The 18,041-nt window shown below is 35.7% G+C and overlaps 3 protein-coding genes and 1 long non-coding RNA gene across 12 annotated transcripts; 1 reads left to right on the forward strand and 3 right to left on the reverse strand.

Annotated features, from left to right (window-relative positions):
• The first annotated feature begins 139 nt into the window (after window positions 1-139).
• LOC124302606 (condensin-2 complex subunit H2-like) lies at window positions 140-6,233 on the forward strand. 5 transcript variants are annotated; one of them, XM_046758933.1, is made up of 10 exons: window positions 140-550; window positions 1,300-1,411; window positions 2,240-2,397; window positions 2,567-2,830; window positions 3,022-3,077; window positions 3,316-3,589; window positions 3,769-3,922; window positions 4,006-4,141; window positions 4,253-4,812; window positions 5,164-6,233. In XM_046758933.1, the coding sequence occupies exons 2-10, from the start codon at window positions 1,352-1,354 to the stop codon at window positions 5,338-5,340; spliced, it is 1,839 nt and encodes a 612-aa protein (XP_046614889.1). In that variant the 5' UTR covers window positions 140-550; window positions 1,300-1,351; the 3' UTR covers window positions 5,341-6,233. The 5 variants fall into 5 exon arrangements, with proteins under 5 accessions (XP_046614889.1, XP_046614888.1, XP_046614892.1 ...); XM_046758932.1 differs by having other exon boundaries at window positions 1,338-1,411; XM_046758936.1 differs by having other exon boundaries at window positions 140-511; window positions 1,338-1,411.
• On the reverse strand, window positions 5,917-7,709 carry LOC124302615 (uncharacterized). Of its 2 annotated transcripts, none has more exons than XM_046758947.1 (5): window positions 7,415-7,709; window positions 7,113-7,308; window positions 6,929-6,966; window positions 6,641-6,717; window positions 5,917-6,506 (listed from the first exon to the last, which is right to left on the reverse strand). In XM_046758947.1, the coding sequence occupies exons 1-5, from the start codon at window positions 7,467-7,469 to the stop codon at window positions 6,462-6,464; spliced, it is 411 nt and encodes a 136-aa protein (XP_046614903.1). In that variant the 5' UTR covers window positions 7,470-7,709; the 3' UTR covers window positions 5,917-6,461. The 2 variants fall into 2 exon arrangements, with proteins under 2 accessions (XP_046614903.1, XP_046614902.1); XM_046758946.1 differs by having other exon boundaries at window positions 5,917-6,481; window positions 7,415-7,687.
• Window positions 7,710-9,070: 1,361 nt separating this feature from the next.
• Window positions 9,071-13,351, reverse strand: LOC124302605 (uncharacterized). Of its 4 annotated transcripts, XM_046758927.1 has the most exons (5): window positions 13,093-13,351; window positions 12,867-12,964; window positions 10,179-12,504; window positions 9,805-10,006; window positions 9,071-9,707 (listed from the first exon to the last, which is right to left on the reverse strand). In XM_046758927.1, exons 2-5 carry the CDS (start codon window positions 12,884-12,886, stop codon window positions 9,430-9,432), a joined length of 2,826 nt encoding a protein of 941 aa, XP_046614883.1. In that variant the 5' UTR covers window positions 12,887-12,964; window positions 13,093-13,351; the 3' UTR covers window positions 9,071-9,429. The 4 variants fall into 4 exon arrangements, with proteins under 4 accessions (XP_046614883.1, XP_046614886.1, XP_046614884.1 ...); XM_046758930.1 differs by lacking the exon at window positions 12,867-12,964 and having other exon boundaries at window positions 13,093-13,345; XM_046758928.1 differs by lacking the exon at window positions 13,093-13,351 and having other exon boundaries at window positions 12,778-12,926.
• Window positions 13,352-14,581: 1,230 nt separating this feature from the next.
• On the reverse strand, window positions 14,582-17,486 carry LOC124302616 (uncharacterized). The gene is made up of 2 exons (XR_006907742.1): window positions 16,066-17,486; window positions 14,582-15,675 (listed from the first exon to the last, which is right to left on the reverse strand). It is a non-coding gene; the product is annotated as an uncharacterized LOC124302616 (long non-coding RNA).
• Between the last annotated feature and the right edge of the window lie 555 nt (window positions 17,487-18,041).

An 18,041-nucleotide genomic window follows, 5' to 3' on the forward strand; every position in this document is an offset into this window, starting at 1 on the left:
TTTGTACTTGAAAAATCATAATTCAACAAGAAGCTATGCTTCGATCCCTGATTCACGGGTCAGGAGCCCAACCTCACCTCACCACACCTAACCTCACCTAACCTAACCTAATCTAATCTAAATTCCGAGGTGTAACCAGCGACTGTAACCAAGTTTCGTACGCACGAAGCGGATGGGTAATAAAATTGAATAATAACGCGTGAGGATTTAGTTCCGGAGTGGGAGAACAATTGTACAGAACGTTATTTTCATCCTTTGGCTCGACGGTGGCGAAATCGTAGTAATATTTATTCGCGTGGTACACCGCTGGCGCACATGCTATACTCTAAGCGAGAAATATGTTGACGTTTATCGGCGGGCACTCGTCGAGCGACGCGGAGTGCAGTGCCGCTGGATACGAGCAACAGCTCCAAGCACATCGTGGATGATCGTGGCTCCCGCTCGAACTGAAAACTGTGGACAGCCCGCCCACAACACGGGAGCCAACTAGCCGAGAGAGCAAAATGGCGAGGTGCGTTTTGATTCCGCGTCGATTCGTCTATTTTTAAAGGTAAACCACATTTTAATAGTGATTATTCAAGAAAAAATTCAGACTTGGCTGGGCGAATGCTTTATCCATCAGTTCCGACGGGTTGTCGCGCCAATCCGTGTGGTCGAATCAGAGAAAACAACGTTGAAATAACCCTAAGCAGACTCGCGCGGGCTCGTGTTTGCCATGTCGTCTTTTGAAACACCAGCGCATCCAACCACTTATTCGAATTTTCTTGTACGTACACCGATCACATGCCGGTGTGTTTACATGGTTTTTGCGGCACGCAAATCGGTGCCTTCGAGGATCAAGGATGCGTCGAAACGAGAGTGGTTTTCGCAACGTATCTTACTTATTAATTACGCGTTTCCGTTTAATATACGACCAGCATATTATCCGTAATAAGGAAAAGAAGCCAATGAAATTTTGGTTACACAGGTGTTCGGTATTTGCATTACTTCATGAATACATTATGAATTCTTATGATAATTCACACTTTGAACTGGTATACACTGTAGAATAGTTCAATGGCATTTGCGCGTCGTGTAAAATTATTAAAGAAATTAATGCGTGTGTGTTCCCAACTCTCTGACGTCGCATAATTTTTTTGTGCTACAAGTTCAGTTGGGCACGGCATGCGGAGAGTGTTACTCTTTAAACCGGCGTTGTTTGTACATTCTTTAAGCAAATTGCGGAAGGTAATACTATTGAGTTCGATACGCTGGCAGCATTGCCGACACTTGTTTGACTTACTTCTTATCTGTTATAAGACCATTATCATAGAAGAAGCCTTCTTGTTCAAAATCAGGACTGTGTTCAAGTATGGAAACCCTTCTGAAGCCGGCAAAGCTGCTTGCTGAGTGGGATTCTAACTTTGCGCAGGTAAAAATTAGACCCGGATTTTTATACTTGCTATACGTAAGATCAGGTTAAAAATATTGTGACCTTGGATATGTCGAGTCTCAAGTTGTTCTTTTTTCTTTAATACACAGAGTGGACTTAAGAATCTACATATTTATCTAATCGAAATATTAAGATATGCAGAAATATCGTTAGTATTGAAAAACTTGAATAATTTACCAAGTATATTCGAATACTGCCATGTCAATTAATTCAGTTGAAATGGAAACTTGTTCGTTTGCCATTTACCGAAATATAACACATGAATTAAATAGAATTATTCTTTTTACACGCACATATTTTGTCGTTCAACATTTTTTTGATACATGGATCGTGTCCTAATTGCGCTTTCGTACACAATTACGTAATGTCAAATATTGCGCAATATGTTGATTAGAGATGAACCGTCAAGTTAAACTGTGTGTGATAACATTTTTGGGAGGTGCAAGCAATAATCATCGTACGAATGATAATTCGTATGTATCATGTATGTCTTTTGACCACAGGATCTTCATAGTATCAAAGAAACTGTAATCGTTTCAACATTTATTAATAGCCTTCGGTTTCATGTCTATAAAAAATTACCATGTTTGTATGAACCGAAAGAAAGTGATGGAAGTTGAAAAATTTCAATAAAAGCTTGAATTTCAGAGTAAAAGGTATACATAATGTAAATATATGAGCTTTCTGAGAATGTATATATGAGAAACAGAACTTTCAAATACTGAAAAAAGTTTATTATTTGGTGATATATGAATACACTTTACTATTCCAATTCTACAAAAATTAGGACATGTTTTTGTATTTCAGAGCCTGGAAAAGTATTTCCTTTTACTTAAGGCAACACAGAGTGTGAATTTTGGAGAGGCTGCTCTAGTTATACAAAACTCTGCTAATGTATATGCACGTCGAGTTGAATACCTACAGAATGAGACAGATGCACTTAATCAATCTCTCGTCATACACAAGTAAGTACGTTTTGAGTCATCTTGATTTCCACAGAAGACCAAGTCGATATATATGTGAAATGAGGTCGAATGTTAAATTGACTGGATTTGAAATTCAAATAGTTATCGGTCGCACAGTTATCAAGCTGTCGATACAATTTGTTTAAAGATACATCATTGCAATTTTTAGCAATGGGACAAATGGAGAAGAAACAACGGCAAAGAAAAAAAAGTATCAAAAATCCAGTAATGTGATCGATTTCAATGATTTTGAATCATTAGAATTATCAAATCAAATTGGGAAATCCAATAACTTGAAAGAAGGTGCACAAAAGCCTTTGAAGATGCTCACCCGCCGATTCACCCAACTTGAAAGCAATTTAGCTCAGTTATCATCGCCCATTGAAATACTTAGCACTCAAGGTGAAGTTATAGGAAATAAATATGACTTCCGGTAGGTGTTTGAATAATTATTAAGTCATGTTATGTATACATTGAACATTCCTAGTCTTATATTCATACTTCATCAATTCTCAAGTATTGTAATCTGAATTTACAAAGAAAAACTGATTTGAAATATGTCCAATCATTTCAATACTTTTTCATTACCAAATTATTGATAAGAATTTTTCTTTATCCATGCAGGTGTAACCAACAATTGACTAAAAACTGCATGCTAGTTGATGAACTCACGCCAGACGGTAAGTAACTTGGCTATAATATCCTCCTTCCCCTAAATATCTTTTACCGCCTGATCAAGATTTCGGAAATCCATATTAAACTTCCAACTGAGTTTAGTACTTTCACAATATTAAATTATAATCAACTTGTCATTGTCATTACTTTCACATTGCCAAATGGTCATTACAAGAGTTTGTTGGTACAAATAAACAAAGAGACAAGTGTAAAATTTATTTGATTACTTCCATGGTTATTTAGATTTTGGTCAGCCGTCTCTCACAGCTAGTCCTAACTACCAGACCCCAGCCAATGATACTTCCAACATACAGCTTGATTCTGCATACAGTTCGATGTTGGATAACAATGAAATAGTTGAAAGTACTGAATGTAGAAATTCAGAAGAAATAGAACGTACTGTCACTGACTCTTGTGCTACCAAAAATATTGACGAAAGTTATAACATTCCTAATGATGCTGATGCTGGCTACACCTCAGATGATACTCAAGATGCTGTTGAGCCAGAATTAACAAGGTACATACCAAGGTTTTTTTTTAAAAACAATTACAGAACTGCTGTACATTACTTGGCTGCTGTTTCGGCTTGTAATCAATGAATTATTTAATTGACGAATGGAGAGCAATTACATTTCCAACAACCACGATTAGATTTTACGGAGTAAAAAAATCTAGATTTCATCTGTTTTTTCAAAGTACCAAAACGCCAGAATCCACACAGGCTAAGGATAATACAAATCAACAAATTCTAGAGCCAATACCATTTGAGAATGGTATTCCTGATCCACTTCCTAAGCGTAGGACTCAATTTAAACTGCCATGCCACATATCTTTACTCAAGTCAAAATCGGTAAAATTATATACAATATTTTATTTAACTATCAACATTGTCATAGAGAAGCACTGAAATTCTTTTCTTTTCTTCTCGTACAGCGAAAGCGGAAAAATTTATCAGAAAATAAGAAACGTGAACATCTGACAAAATTCTTGCTGGATAGGTATGAGCTAGTACACAAGAAGCTGAAAGTTGATTCTCCTACAAGACAACTATTCGCACCTATGAAGAAAGGTATGAATAGAATAAAGAAAAATAGCAACGGATGTGACACACTTCATATTATACCACAAGCCAAAGAATTTCCATTTTACTCCAGTAATCTCTGTTCATTTTAAATTATAGAGGAGTTTGAAGAGTTCCAAAAATCGTTCGACCAATACCTCAAAAACATGCGGGGTTGTGAAACAGATAATTACGAGGCGGTGACCAGCAGCCTGACTAGGGAACTTTTGGGCTTTCAGCGAAATTTTGGCAAGCGAGACCCATTAACAGAAAGATTTACTTACACAGCTGATGATTCCATTACGAATTCTTCGATGATCATTGAGCCTGAGTCAGATCTGTCCAGTGTACCAGAATCGTTCACCACACCTCCACCTACTCCAGAGTCAGCTAATCATGGACACAATTATAGGGAACTTGTTGAGCAGCGAATCAAACAGATCGGTGAAGAGACCAGGGAGCACTCTGACCTGGAACAAAGAGTAGCTGAATGGCACAGATCGTTGAGACCAAAACTGATTGCAGCAGAACGAAGGCCAGCATTTCACATGCACGAATACAGTTCGCGAATAATCGAGGCTCTCGAGACTGCAAGCAACAAAAAATTACCTTTCGGTAATTTAATTCAAAATCAATCTACGCCTGAAGTTGCTAGATACTTTTTAGCTTCCTTACAACTGGTACGTATCGTTTAACAACTTTTTCCAATAATTTTTGGGTACAATTTAATATTGATTGAAGATCTTATTTGCTGATACTCCAGAGACAACCCCGTATAAACATATCCTGATTGGCCATCAAATAATGAGTACTTAATTTACAAAATACTTTATTAAACACAACTTAATGGAGGTCAGTTCACTTGTGTAAAATTTCACAATGACTCAATTTGTTGTTTTCCCGGGCTTTAGGAACCGAAAATTTTATGATCTATATCCGAGATGTGTCCAATTGAGATATGTTGAGCATCATCATAATGCAATATATAGCTTCTTATTCAAAATTATTATTATTATTTTTTCTTACAACAGGCCAATAGTTACGATATTGCAATAAATGCAACTGCGGATTCTGGTTGTGGTATAGAACTGAAACTATTGGAGCAAGAAAGACATCCTCAAACTTTTGACCCGAACGAAAATATTGATAGGTTACCAATATCCGAGATTACTAATGAGTGTACTATGCTAAGGATAAGTACGTCATAGAATTAAGGATTAAGTTGCCCAAAGTACACAGAGTATGTCATTTTACTTACTCAAAACGTCGAGGATAGGTTTTGTAAATACCAAGCTTGACCCTTTGCATTCGACATGGCATGTTCTCTCAGAGATTTCAAAGGCGAGTTTAAGCGGTCAACTTTTTTTAAACATCTATGTTGAATATTGAGGTAGTATATTTTATCATTAGACTGTATAACTATTTTTTCAATAAAATTATTATAAATCTAATTGAAACTAGTTTCGAAAATTGATTAATTACTACACAGATTTGAAACACATTTATTTCTGAGGTGAGAATGTTTGCCTTCTATTGACTTCCTAGACAAGTTTAAAAGTATTTACCATTGACACTGGCTTATAAGTACTAGATGCAAAATACGAATACTATTTTTTAGTAAAATTATATGTGTAATAATAGCATAATATATTATTTAAAAACTTTATCGCTTGTTAAAAATTCAAATATGGGGCCTTTAATTTTATATTTTTCAACTGTGCATAATAAGACGAAAAATACTGTTTTAACACTAAACAATTTAGTGAATAAATAAAATGCAAGAATTATTTTTGTTACATAGTATCTATTTAGTAATTGAATTTACAAATTATGTAAATTGTTGATATACAGTTATCCCCAAAATACAATCCCTCCTGTACTCAAAAGCATTGTGTTATTTCTATCCACACATAATTCTATGACAGCATTATAGTCAGGCTACTAAACATTCTCTCCTTCCTCTCAATGACTAATTATCCGAAATCACAAAATAAATATTTGAAATTCTTCAATTAATTCGTAGTATTTAGCGAAGACCTGTTATTCGAACGCACATGCTTTGATTTCTTTGCGCTAAAATTAACAGAAAGTGCGTTTAAAATTCCAGCTGCAGGAATAAACTTCTTTATAGCAAGTCAGTTTTGGAATGTTTTCAGCTTTGGATGCGTTCTGATATATTTTTATCAATTAAATGCTTGATCCAATCTGTGCTTTCCAATGAGGGGGAGCTAGCTCATCTAGTCTGCGGTCCAAAAAGTTAACGCAACTGCCTAATTGAGATGCTGCATCCTCTATCGCAGCGATTCGCAGAGCCTCTAACTCTGGTAATTCATTTTCGACCAAAATCATCTGTGGGAAGTGAATGTATCAGCGACTATCTTGCAATGAAAAATTCACAAAAGTAGATAGTAATTGTATAAGCAGTCTATAAAAGTATTTTTAGCACAATAAATTTCATTTTTTTCAACTGATTCTAAAAATTTAAGTGAACACAACAGATCTACGTACTCTTTTCTCAAGATTGTTCAGCTTCAATGACAGAGCTTCTACATACCCAGGTGGAATACTTCGTTCTTTAGGTAGGCCTGTGGACATTGAAACTGATGAATAAAGCTATTTCGTTAACTGTTGTTTTTCAATTTTCATTCATATTCTTAAACAAACTTCAACTCTTGCACCATTATTTGAAATTGTCGTGAAAACCTGCTAACATAACATAAATAAAAGTTCTTCGTAGAATGTGAATTGAAAGAAAAATCATTATGCATATGACTGTAAAATCCAGTTAAAACTTACAGTATTGATGAATGCGAACAACGTCCACAATGAATGGCCTGAATGTAGAAGAAACAAAATCTATATTAGTATTATCTAAATTGACAAGGCAATTATTAATACAACATTCTGTGGATAGCAATGGAAAGCAATGCTTTTCAACAGTAGTAAGAAGTATTCTGTCGAAGCCAAGTTGGATACATACTTATCCTTTGAGGAACCATTAAGCAAAGTGGAAACTGGTATTAGATTATTGTCATGTCTTCTGATTTTCAATACTCTACTGCCATCATCTTCAATGCCAACCAAACAGAACAGGGCAAGCCTGAGATCGTCGAATGTTAGTTCTGGCTCTAAAGTAACTTGCTGCAAAATAGTTTGTAGTTTGTCATTTTCTCCTTCTAAAACATAACAACAAATCATGGTAGATAATAATATGCACGCATTACGTAGTCACACGTTGTCAAATGCAATTTGTGTACGATAATTCATTCCAAGCTAACCTACCGAGTAGATCGTATCTGCGAATTTGAACGCAAACTCTAATTTTATTAATTCCCATATTTTTTTCAAATGTTTTCCAACTTTAATCAGTTGCTTTATTTCGATCACTCAGAAGTAAGCACGGTTAATCACGCTACAACCTGCGAGGCTCCGACGCTTTGTAATTTGTTTTCAGACGTTGGTCGTGTGCAGTTTTGCGCAAGCGCCCAACCAGATGCTCAAATACATTTTCGTATGTATAATAGGTTGCCTGGATTAAGGCGAACCTATATCAGGAATACGATTTCCAAATGTACGAACAGATTCGCATGTTAGATTGTACTGTTTTTTTTCCTTCATTTTTAAAGTTTGATTACACTTGTTTTATACCTATATTAGGAAAACGAAACATCAATCCGATATCTCAATATTGGTGTAAATAATATAGATTTATTTGTACAGAATTCCATCCTAAAGTATTATAAACTTGAGAGGAAACTTCAATTTAAATTCTTTTCCAACGAAATTTTGAATGGACGTACAAATAAGTCTCGTGCTTGTCTACGGCGTAATAAAAATAATTATACACTAAAACAGCGCTTAATAAATATGTGGATGCGAATCAACATGTTACATTTATACCGTCTAATTGCAGAAGCAAGGTTTACTATACCGATTTAAATTAAACGTCAATTCGTATATTTTTTCGAATGATTAGTAAAACCTAGTGTACTTATCCCCAAAGTTCAACCAGGGAGTTTCATTTATCTATAAAGTGTCTATTTGAGTCAAGCATTGCCATTGCTTTCATAATTCTGGTGTATAGAATTGAGATACATCTTTCATTGACAAATTTTGTAAGAATAAAATTACTAACATGAAAGTCAAGTAGCCCAAAACTTCACATCTTGTACAAATAATTCATGTACGCATCAAGAAACAAAATAGCAAAAAAGTATATTCATTAGATCACGGTATTTTGGTTTGTTGTATGAAATCTAACTCAGGTACATTATAGCTTGCAACATAAGTGTATAAGTGAATATTGGCCCTGATTAGATAACATTGTAAAACTGTACATCGGAATTTCTGACTGGAATCTAATGGGGACGAATATTTTTTTCACTGTATGTAAAACGAAAAAAAAACATCTCTACTTATACTTACGAATTAATTTCCTATCCACCGCATACATAAATGTGAAATAAACACTGAAAATCGTTAGAGATTAGTTTATCTCGGACAATGTACGAGCAGAGATTTAAACTAAATTTCATACGTTATTTTATCATACTCTTGTTTAATAAACAATCTTACTGCCGACTAGGCAAACAAATCAAGACGAATTTTAATCGTTGCGCAACTGACAAATAATTGAATAATAATATTACCAGTAAGACTGTTTGCCAAATCAGACGTATGTACATTGACACTGTTTTGATGTTTGTCATTAGTTTATCCTACTATAAATTGTAAAAATTGTTAGTTTTTTACGTAGCAGAAAATCAATGCTTTCACAAACTTTCACGATTTGTAGTCATAAGAATTAAAACTAATGTGACACGAATAACGGCCGTTAAATTTTTTACTCTACCTATTGTTGATTCATAGATCCATTTCGAATGTGCAGAAATAAAAGGTTCACTCTTACGAGCTATAATAATACTTAATACTTAGACGAGCTACCAAATAATCAAAAAAATTGTAACCTCAAAATGATATGGTTCCCAACCATAGGATATTCTCTACAATTAGATCCCGTTACTCTGAGGTAACGAGATGACCAAAATACATTAAATAAAAAAAAAAAATTTATATGTACAGCGTTTATCTAGTGTTATTCAATAATTTAGGGCGTAATTATGTCGTAGTCTACAAGCAGATTACTAATCTAATCGTAATTACGTATTACACGATCTTTAATCGTGGCAATCACTCTGCAAGCAATAAGATGTTTCTAATAACAATTTGAGATCTATCGGTACAATGATACAGTCTTTTGAGAGTGATGATTTGTCGCTTTGAAAGATTGAGCACTTCTAGCTGATTTCTTGATTAAGCTTTTCTGCCAAAGTATTATGCTTGTGTTCATCTACCAAACCTGCTGGTGATTGCCCAGCAAAATTTGTGATAGTCGTTGAAGCTCTGTTCTCTATCAAATACCATGCTAGTGGAATATATTGGTGGTCAAGAGCATGAAATATTGCTGTACGACCAGATTTAGCATCTCGTAAGTTGATATTCGCTCCAGCGGAAATTAGTTGTTTGACTGCATTTACATTCCCCAACTGAGCACAGTAGTGCAAAGGCGCAAAACCTGAATATAATTGAATAATAAAAAACTTGAAACTAGAGTTTTTACAATTATGGAGATAAAAAGTCAGCACAAAAACTACTGGATAGAAAGAAATTACCTTCAGAGTCCATATTATCGAGTAAGCTTGGAGAATCCACATGACTAATCAGCTGAGGTAGAACTGTCGAGGACATTTTGCATGCCATAATAAGTGCTGATTCGTGAAGTTTCATAGAAAATGCAGGCTTTGCTCCAGCTTTCAGGAGGATCTCGACTATGACTGGTTCTATGTCATGTTCAACTGCGAGTTCCAAACTCGTCTGTGAAAGATGAATAGCAAAAAAAAATTGATCAGATGAGTGAGCAAAACCATTAGGTATAACCCTTAGTTATGACTCTGACTCGACCATTTTTGCATTAACATAATATAATTCGTAACATAGTTAGAAATGCATGCGATCTTAATTTAGCAAGACTGGAGTTATAACTCACCTTTCCGCACTCAGTAAGCACATCAACGCTTTGTTTTACAGCTTTAAGAACAATCAGCTGTCTTCGTACTTCCGTGATATTTTCACTCAGAACTGCTCGATGAATCCCCATCATTCCCTGGTTGTCAAATGATGTCGCCGCTTGAAAATCTTTTTGCAACTGTTCAACAATTTTTGAAATTTTTATATCAGGCTTTGAAAGTACTTTCTGAATTTGGTGCACACTTGATGTTGGTTCGTCCAGAAAATCATTACAGAAATCAAGGAAATCTTCTGGTAGAACGTTTGTTTGTGTATTGACACATGCATTGTTCGTCCATTGCTGTGTACAACCGGGAAGCAATCTGTTTTCATGTTGTAGTTGCAAAATTGTGTCACTGATTTGATTTACCTCCAGCCTTTTTAAGGTAGGGAGGTTTTCATTATACTCTAAGAACGTTTTTGGCTCCAAAAGACTAAAAACTGTTGTTTGGGTTTCTGAATCGCTAACAGAGACTGTAGGTGGAACAGGTACATCTCGCTTTAAACCAATTCCACAATCTGCAAGAGCTTTGAGAGCTTTCTCACGTAAAACTTGATCAGGCAATGTACTGAGTGCTTTCTCAATAATATCTAAATCTTGTCGCTTAGGTGATGTAGTAGCAGACATTGAACTGATACCATTTAGTACTACGCTCTGATTGGGGGATTCAACATCGAAACTTTGATTCAAAGCAGTTTCCTCGATCGTTACTGCATTCCTAGTAGCATTTGTGTTCCTATCAATTTCCATACTGCTTGTCTCGATACTGGTTCTGCTTGTTTCTGCGTCATTCCTTTCATTTATAGATGACATATCTACGTCTTTAGGTAAAATAACCATCATATTTTTACCTAAGTTTTTACCATTATTTCCCTTATCTTTATCAACAAACCCTGTATTAACTTTATCTGTACATGAGGGTCTAGCTTTTACTTGAAGAAAGTCCGTATGCTGTGTGATAACTACTGAATTCTCAATACCCTCTTTGCTACCATCTGTAAGCGTTACGTTATTTGTTGGACTTGTGACATATTGAGTATTCTCAAGATTCGGTGTATTAGCAAGAGTATTACTTTCCACAGAGGTTTTCGTTGCTTCTATGCTGTTTGTCACAGATTCTCTTTCATTGACCTTATTGCTGTTTTTTTTACTACTTTCCAATGTTCTACTATATGTTTTAACAGGGATCAAAGGTTTTAATTTAGTTTGGAAATTTATCTGTAATAGGTTTGATGGTGGATTACTACTCTTCCGAGTTACTGTAAGAGGCTTAGAATCAGCTAATGACCTTACAGCAGCTGTTGGTTTGTCAACACGTTCAACAATCTTTTTGATAACCATGTTACTTTGATTAGACCCTTTTGTTTTACATTCACCGAGTCCTGAGATGCTCAAAGAAATGTTTGAGTTTTCTGTACTTGGCATAATGGATATAGATTCGGTACCATATTGATCCTTGTGTGATGCAGAATTCCGTAGCTCAATTACAGTACTCGATGAAGTCTTTTTCTTGGTGTCATTTGAATAAGGATAATTTTCTGCTCGTACCATGACAATTTTTTGCTTGGGAGGAGGCTGACTCAGGTTTCTAACATCTTTATGCATGTTTTTGATGTTGTTTAGGCCATTTTGTTTGTCAACGTGTATCAAAAAAACTTGTGAACTTGATGCTATAGGTGGATGCTTGTGATTATCTGGGTGTCTCAATATCATTGATTTCTGTTCAGGATTTGGATTCGCCAAACACTGTGATTGGCTGGTTGCTTCTTTGAATTTTATCGAAGAGACGTTTGCTATCGAAAAACGCTTAGATGGTTGCTGTACATGGCCGTGCGTGGATGCCATTTGAGGTGAAACCCGTCCATTGCTTTCAACTTTGATTCTGTCCATAGGTTTAAGGATGGAAACAGCTGTGGAACTATTTTCTAGCTTACCAAACATGCTGTGCTTCTTCAGCATTATGGTTTTTCCCTTAATCCCATCACATTTTTGGGGAAAAAGCTTCACTTCTATTTCTCCGAGATCCCGCCCATCCGGAGATTTGAGCTTAAGTTTTTGAAGCTTAGTAGTGAGACTCATCTCCTTATTTGGCACAAATTTCATGTTATTTGCATATGGCAACATAGACAAGGAACATTTTGCCCCAGGTATACGTTCTACTCGGGTTGAATTTGACTGTTCTATGTCGGTTGACAATGGTCCATGGATCTGAATAGAAATGTTTTTTTTTCCCAGCTGAACTGTCAGGTTTTCATGCGTCCGAGGCCGTTTCGGTGGTGAAGGACATGTATTATCCATTCGTGACCTATTGTTTTGATAACATAAAACAGATTAGCGTTATTGATAATGTAGGTTAGATACCTAATTCTAAATACTGTTGATATTCGACACTTTTCATTTTATCGGAAAGAAAACATACGTTTTGTGCCAGTCAAGCCTTTTTAATACAAAACGTAATCGAAAATTAACCTATGATTTGTGTCTAGTTGCTCAGTGATTTTTTGAACACGAAATAAGAATATTAATGGATAAATATGTACGTTTGATCAGTGTAAGATTATATAGGTTTATAACATACGCCTTCAAAAATCGAACCACATGTAACTAGCTATCCGTTGATCAAGCGTAAGCACTTGAAAAAAAAGAACCAATATTTGCAGGAATCACCGTTTTGCAGATGGAAACATAGCACTATAGAAGACGGGAGATCCCTGAAGTTTCAACAGCGTGCGAGCGCTACATTAGCAAATGGTTGGCACGCGCAACTACAATTATTACGCATAAACATAGGACATTAAAAAAAAAAACTATTTTTTTATACAAGACTACCAAGTCACGTGGTCACAGGGCACAATATTACATCGCAATTTTTCCTTAACTGGGTAACACTTACTTTAACACAATTATGGTATCAAGCTCATGCTAGTAAAACCAAACTGCGTGCGGGGAAACACTCGGAAATGACCTTCCATTCCAGGTATTTTGCCAGGTGTCATCGTGCATAGACTATGCACGATCCACTCGAAAATTGTAGTCCACACCCCCTCTAGACTAAAGTCGATGAGATTTTTGTCCAGTTCAGTCATGAATGTAGGCGATGAAACTGCATTGCAAAACTTTTCCTCGAACATCTATGCTTCAAGAAACAGTAATAAAAAATTTACGATCCCTAAAAATGTGGTAGGACTTTATTCTATGTGCTTTATTCTCATTTCTCAATGAATCTTCATTTAAGAGTTTATGACTACTACACAGTTCCGGAAGTTTCCAGTCAGCTAAGCGGAGTTTTCATGAACACGACAAGCAGCGTCCCGGCATTCTACGGCGTAGTAATGTAGTAGGAAGTTCGTAGTATGAGCGCTAGTGTACGCTTCCCACAGATCCGCATGCCCGTTTCGACAATTCTGCGCATGTCTGTAAAATATAAAAATTACATTTGACGTTCATTGCATTTGAGGCGTTTAGCAGTGTGTAGCCTAATTACGAGATGATTGTAAATTTGTGAATTTCATATTCTAACATTTAGTCTATTCGTTTTAGGCCATCGAGCTTGTACACATGGAGGTAGCTTCCCAATGCTCGCATGCGTGGCTGGGTAAAGCCCCCATGTGTATTGTTTGAGTATTGTATTTCGCAGATGTAGTCAATGACCCTGGTTCAGCGGCGAGGCCAATAGGAAATTACGATCTCAGGACGGCGCTTCAGGATTGGGCTAATTGTAAGACAAGAGGAATTAACCTTGAGTTATGGGAATTTACACGTATACGGCTAATCGTTTCTGACTTCTTACTCACTGGAGTCACTGGACATATCCGTTTCGGCAAACTCTGGTCGCAAATTGTCCAAACCGAAGCTGTCCGGTGTTATTTATAGAATATCGCTTCGTGAATACGCGACTTACGTAATATACGCGTTTCTGCAGTCAACGCTATACGACATATTGTAAGGATTCTCAAATGCATTTTCATATTATTAAACATAAAAAAAATTCCAGCTTCCAAATTTCAAAATGTTCAATAACCGCGCGCTGTGAAAAAGTTCTAAATTTACTGACAATAAGTGGGCAATGTATTGAAAAAGAAAATCATTTTTGTGTTGCATTACACCTTATATTTTGATGATAAAAAACACACCTCTCAGAGTTATACTATAAACTGCTGACTGTACCGTAATTGCATTGTTTAATGTATCAGTTTACGCTTGTTAATTTTTTTATTGCGATTTCACGCACTATTCACTTACTACATTACGTGAACCGTTTTGCGAGAAATCGATTCATGTATGGATAATTAAGGCATAGATAAGAAGTATTTTGTTAGTGACAAACGTACTGTGCTATCGGGATGAAAACGCCCTATAGACAGCACATTTTTTTTCGACAGTACAATTTTGAAATTCGCCTAAATCAATTCGAGATACTCAACAGCGATGGAGTGTTTCATCTGAGGATTTACTTTTTTCTTTATTGTGTAACGTTTGCCTAGGCTGTGATAATCACGGCATGTACACTCAACAAATTTCTCGGGGTCATTGATTCGTTTCAGTTATTTGGCAATAAGATAATGATATATATATATATATATATATATCAGTTGTATCTTTTATTCTTTTTTCTTACGTGTAGCTTCAATTTTAGAAAGAAATACATCTGCGTTACATATGTACAGTATAATTTATACAATATGTAAATATTCTTTGGTTGGATTGAAAATTCTACAAGACGAATTGATGTCCTCTATTGTGCCGTGTTATGTTTATTGTAAGGAACATTAAATAGCACTAAATCCAATCGACACCCGTCATCTTATCGGTCGAGATGAATTTTCAGACTAGTTCTGCTAATAGCAGTAATAAAAAGAAAAACAGTACAAGTTTATAGAGCATGGAGACTATAATAAATTTTCCAAACAAACCTCATACGGTTTCGGGGTAATGGTTTTTCTTTTCTTCTCATGTAGGATAAGACTGGAAAGACTTCAAAAATTCTTTATCGGTGTAACGGATTTTTACTTCTCGTTCAACTTATCCTTTGACATACTTTTATTGTTAATTAACAATATTTATCGTCTAATGTTCAACAAAGTCAACAGTTTAAATAATCGCCCCAAAATGATTGTATTCGTATAACGACATGCATAGATAGAATTATCGTAAACTGAATCATTGCTTCAAAAAATTGCTACATTTGTAATTTGACTAGTTGGTCTTTTTATAGCAGGGAAATTTCCCAATGCTTGGAGCGTGCAGGCCGCATTCCGTTATTGTTTGCTAGCATTGAAAATCAGAGCGAGAAATAGAGATAGAATTAATCGGCAACCTGTAGTGCCACGTACAGAGACACTTGGCCGCAGTTCGTACTGGTGGCCAATAACAAGGAGTGTAACCATCGCAGTTCGCGAGACAATTCATAAACAATAATCAGGCGATTCGACGTCAGCCAGTCTTGATTGACTTGTTGTTGGAAGATGATTTTTTCCTGCATAAAAAAGTATTTATGAGTCTTACGGCAATAAATGAGTTTTTATAGAATTCTTAATGTTAAGTAAGATTAATATCCATATATATTATACAAGACGTTCAGTGAGCTACGGAATCACCCAAATACCACGATTATTTAATCGTTCTCCGATTGATATAATGGAATCACCTCGAATCCACTTAATCAATTAATTAATTATATCCCAATTAAATTTATCTTACTTGAATTATTGACTTGATTTAACAATTACTGTAACTGAAACACGTTTGAAATTCAAGTATTGCAAATGTATCTGAATTATAACTGAATTGTTCAATTAACAAATTAATTTATTATCCTGTTGATATAGGATGGAATTAAATTAAGTCCATAATGTATGATAATTACGCAATTCTTAGCATGCAGTGAAACCTGATCGGATAGACTCCAACGAAGTAAGCCGATTTCATACTCAGATTGTATTATATTCAAGTCTAGAGGAATTACCTGTAGTAAATAAGGTTTTCAGATTAAATTATAGTATATTTAATACACTAATAAATAATAAGATTAAAAAATATTTGAAAATTATGAGTATCTTTTCTTCGAGAAATGACGTAATAGAGTGATTCTTACTTGCGAAACGAAGTCCTGCGTTACTTACCAAAAAATTGGCAATAGTCACGAAGTAATTATTTTACATACACAGCAAAATTGCTCGGCCTGACAAGATTCGGCGGATGCCGAGCTGTCAGACCCAGTCACGAGCAGAATGGTATTCGAGCAATTTCCGCTGTCGTATATTTTGACATGAAAGAAAAATCGAAAATATTCTATAATGAGCAAAAATTAAATTTGATCGGTGTATAGCATATACATTCAATCTCCTCTAGTTTTGCATTAAACATAATCGTGAACTTTAGCTTACTCTAATTGGGCGAAGAATATGGATGCAAAATACTTTTCGTCGACTTGTCCATGTGTACATGGCAATTCGATACACACGTATACCTATGTATGGTATGAGTTGATAAAAATAAAAACATTTTTCCAGTGATAAGCCTATGAGCGTGATCATAAAAAAAATGTGTACCAATTAGCAAAAATTAAAACCGTAAATCGTGCATCGCGCCGTTCTACTTATAGCGTCTAGCTCCCGAGTTTTTTAACCGTAAATTGCTTTTTTAATTGTGCACTTCGAGACTCCCCGACATAAGTTAAGGCCACGCATTTATAATTGTAAAAATAATTCGTGTACACGCATCGCTACAATAAAAGACGCAACAGAAACGGCGTGATAACGCATCAGAACGAGAAAGGCACGTGCTCGCATCACGTTCACGGCTTCTACACTTGGAGCTATCATTAATGCTGTAAATGGAGTTCATATAATAACTACCGAATAAATCAAATGACCCAAAACTGACCGCGGGCGTCTAGAGATGAATAAAGTCGAGGGACGGAAAATCAGGCGATACGACGCGTCGTGTTTCTTGCGCAACATATGCGTTACAAGTCCAGCATCGCGGTATCGCGCCAGCAGATAACGACATGCTCAATGCATTATCAGTTTACAGTCTTAGGCTGAGCCAAGGGTTGCGGCGATACGAATCGGAGCGGGGATCGTCAAAAAGATTAGGTATTTTTCGTGTGAAAGGGGCGTTGCATCGATCAAAACATATATCTCTTGTGTAATTCAGTTCGCAGCCAGAATTGAGCTCGTTCCCGAATACTTGGTAGATGAGAATGTTCACCCGGGATTGGCAAGCGCTAAAATTTTTTATAGCTATTTCATTCTCATCTGGTTGGCCATGACTTACAGTAATATTATGCTGGACCAGTTTTAATTTTTTTTTTTTTTTCTTATTATCGCCAGACATCCACTAATTTCAACTGTGTAATTATAATTTCTGACAATTTCTCTAATCTTTCAATTCCGTCGTCTTACGGCTCGAATCCCTGCAGCGTTAAATAGCGTCAGGTATAAGAATTCGGTCGAGAAAATGTGAAAATATACTCTTGTATGTTAAAAAAAAAAATCTCTCTACGTATCCACAAAGCATTTTTTATGTTTGCGATTTCAGATGTCGTTCTCCTATCAGTATTTTACGTTATTTCAGAAGCGACATACATGATCAAAAAGATTACACGGGAGAGGAATTTTACGTAACGTCAATAAATTTTTTTCTGCTGCTTTTATTGAAGGAGGGGGGCAGACTTTATATGATCCAGTCGGGCTATAATATAGCTTGTAAATATGGACGTACAACAATTTACCGGAATATTCCATTCATACATATACCAAGTTTGTAAGTTTACGATGTATGCAATAAAAACTTGCGGACAACTTATCTCTTCTATTAGTTGAAAAAAATTCTGGAAAC

Source organism: Neodiprion virginianus, chromosome 4 (assembly GCF_021901495.1).
Source record: "Neodiprion virginianus isolate iyNeoVirg1 chromosome 4, iyNeoVirg1.1, whole genome shotgun sequence".
Lineage (NCBI taxonomy): Eukaryota > Metazoa > Arthropoda > Insecta > Hymenoptera > Diprionidae > Neodiprion > Neodiprion virginianus.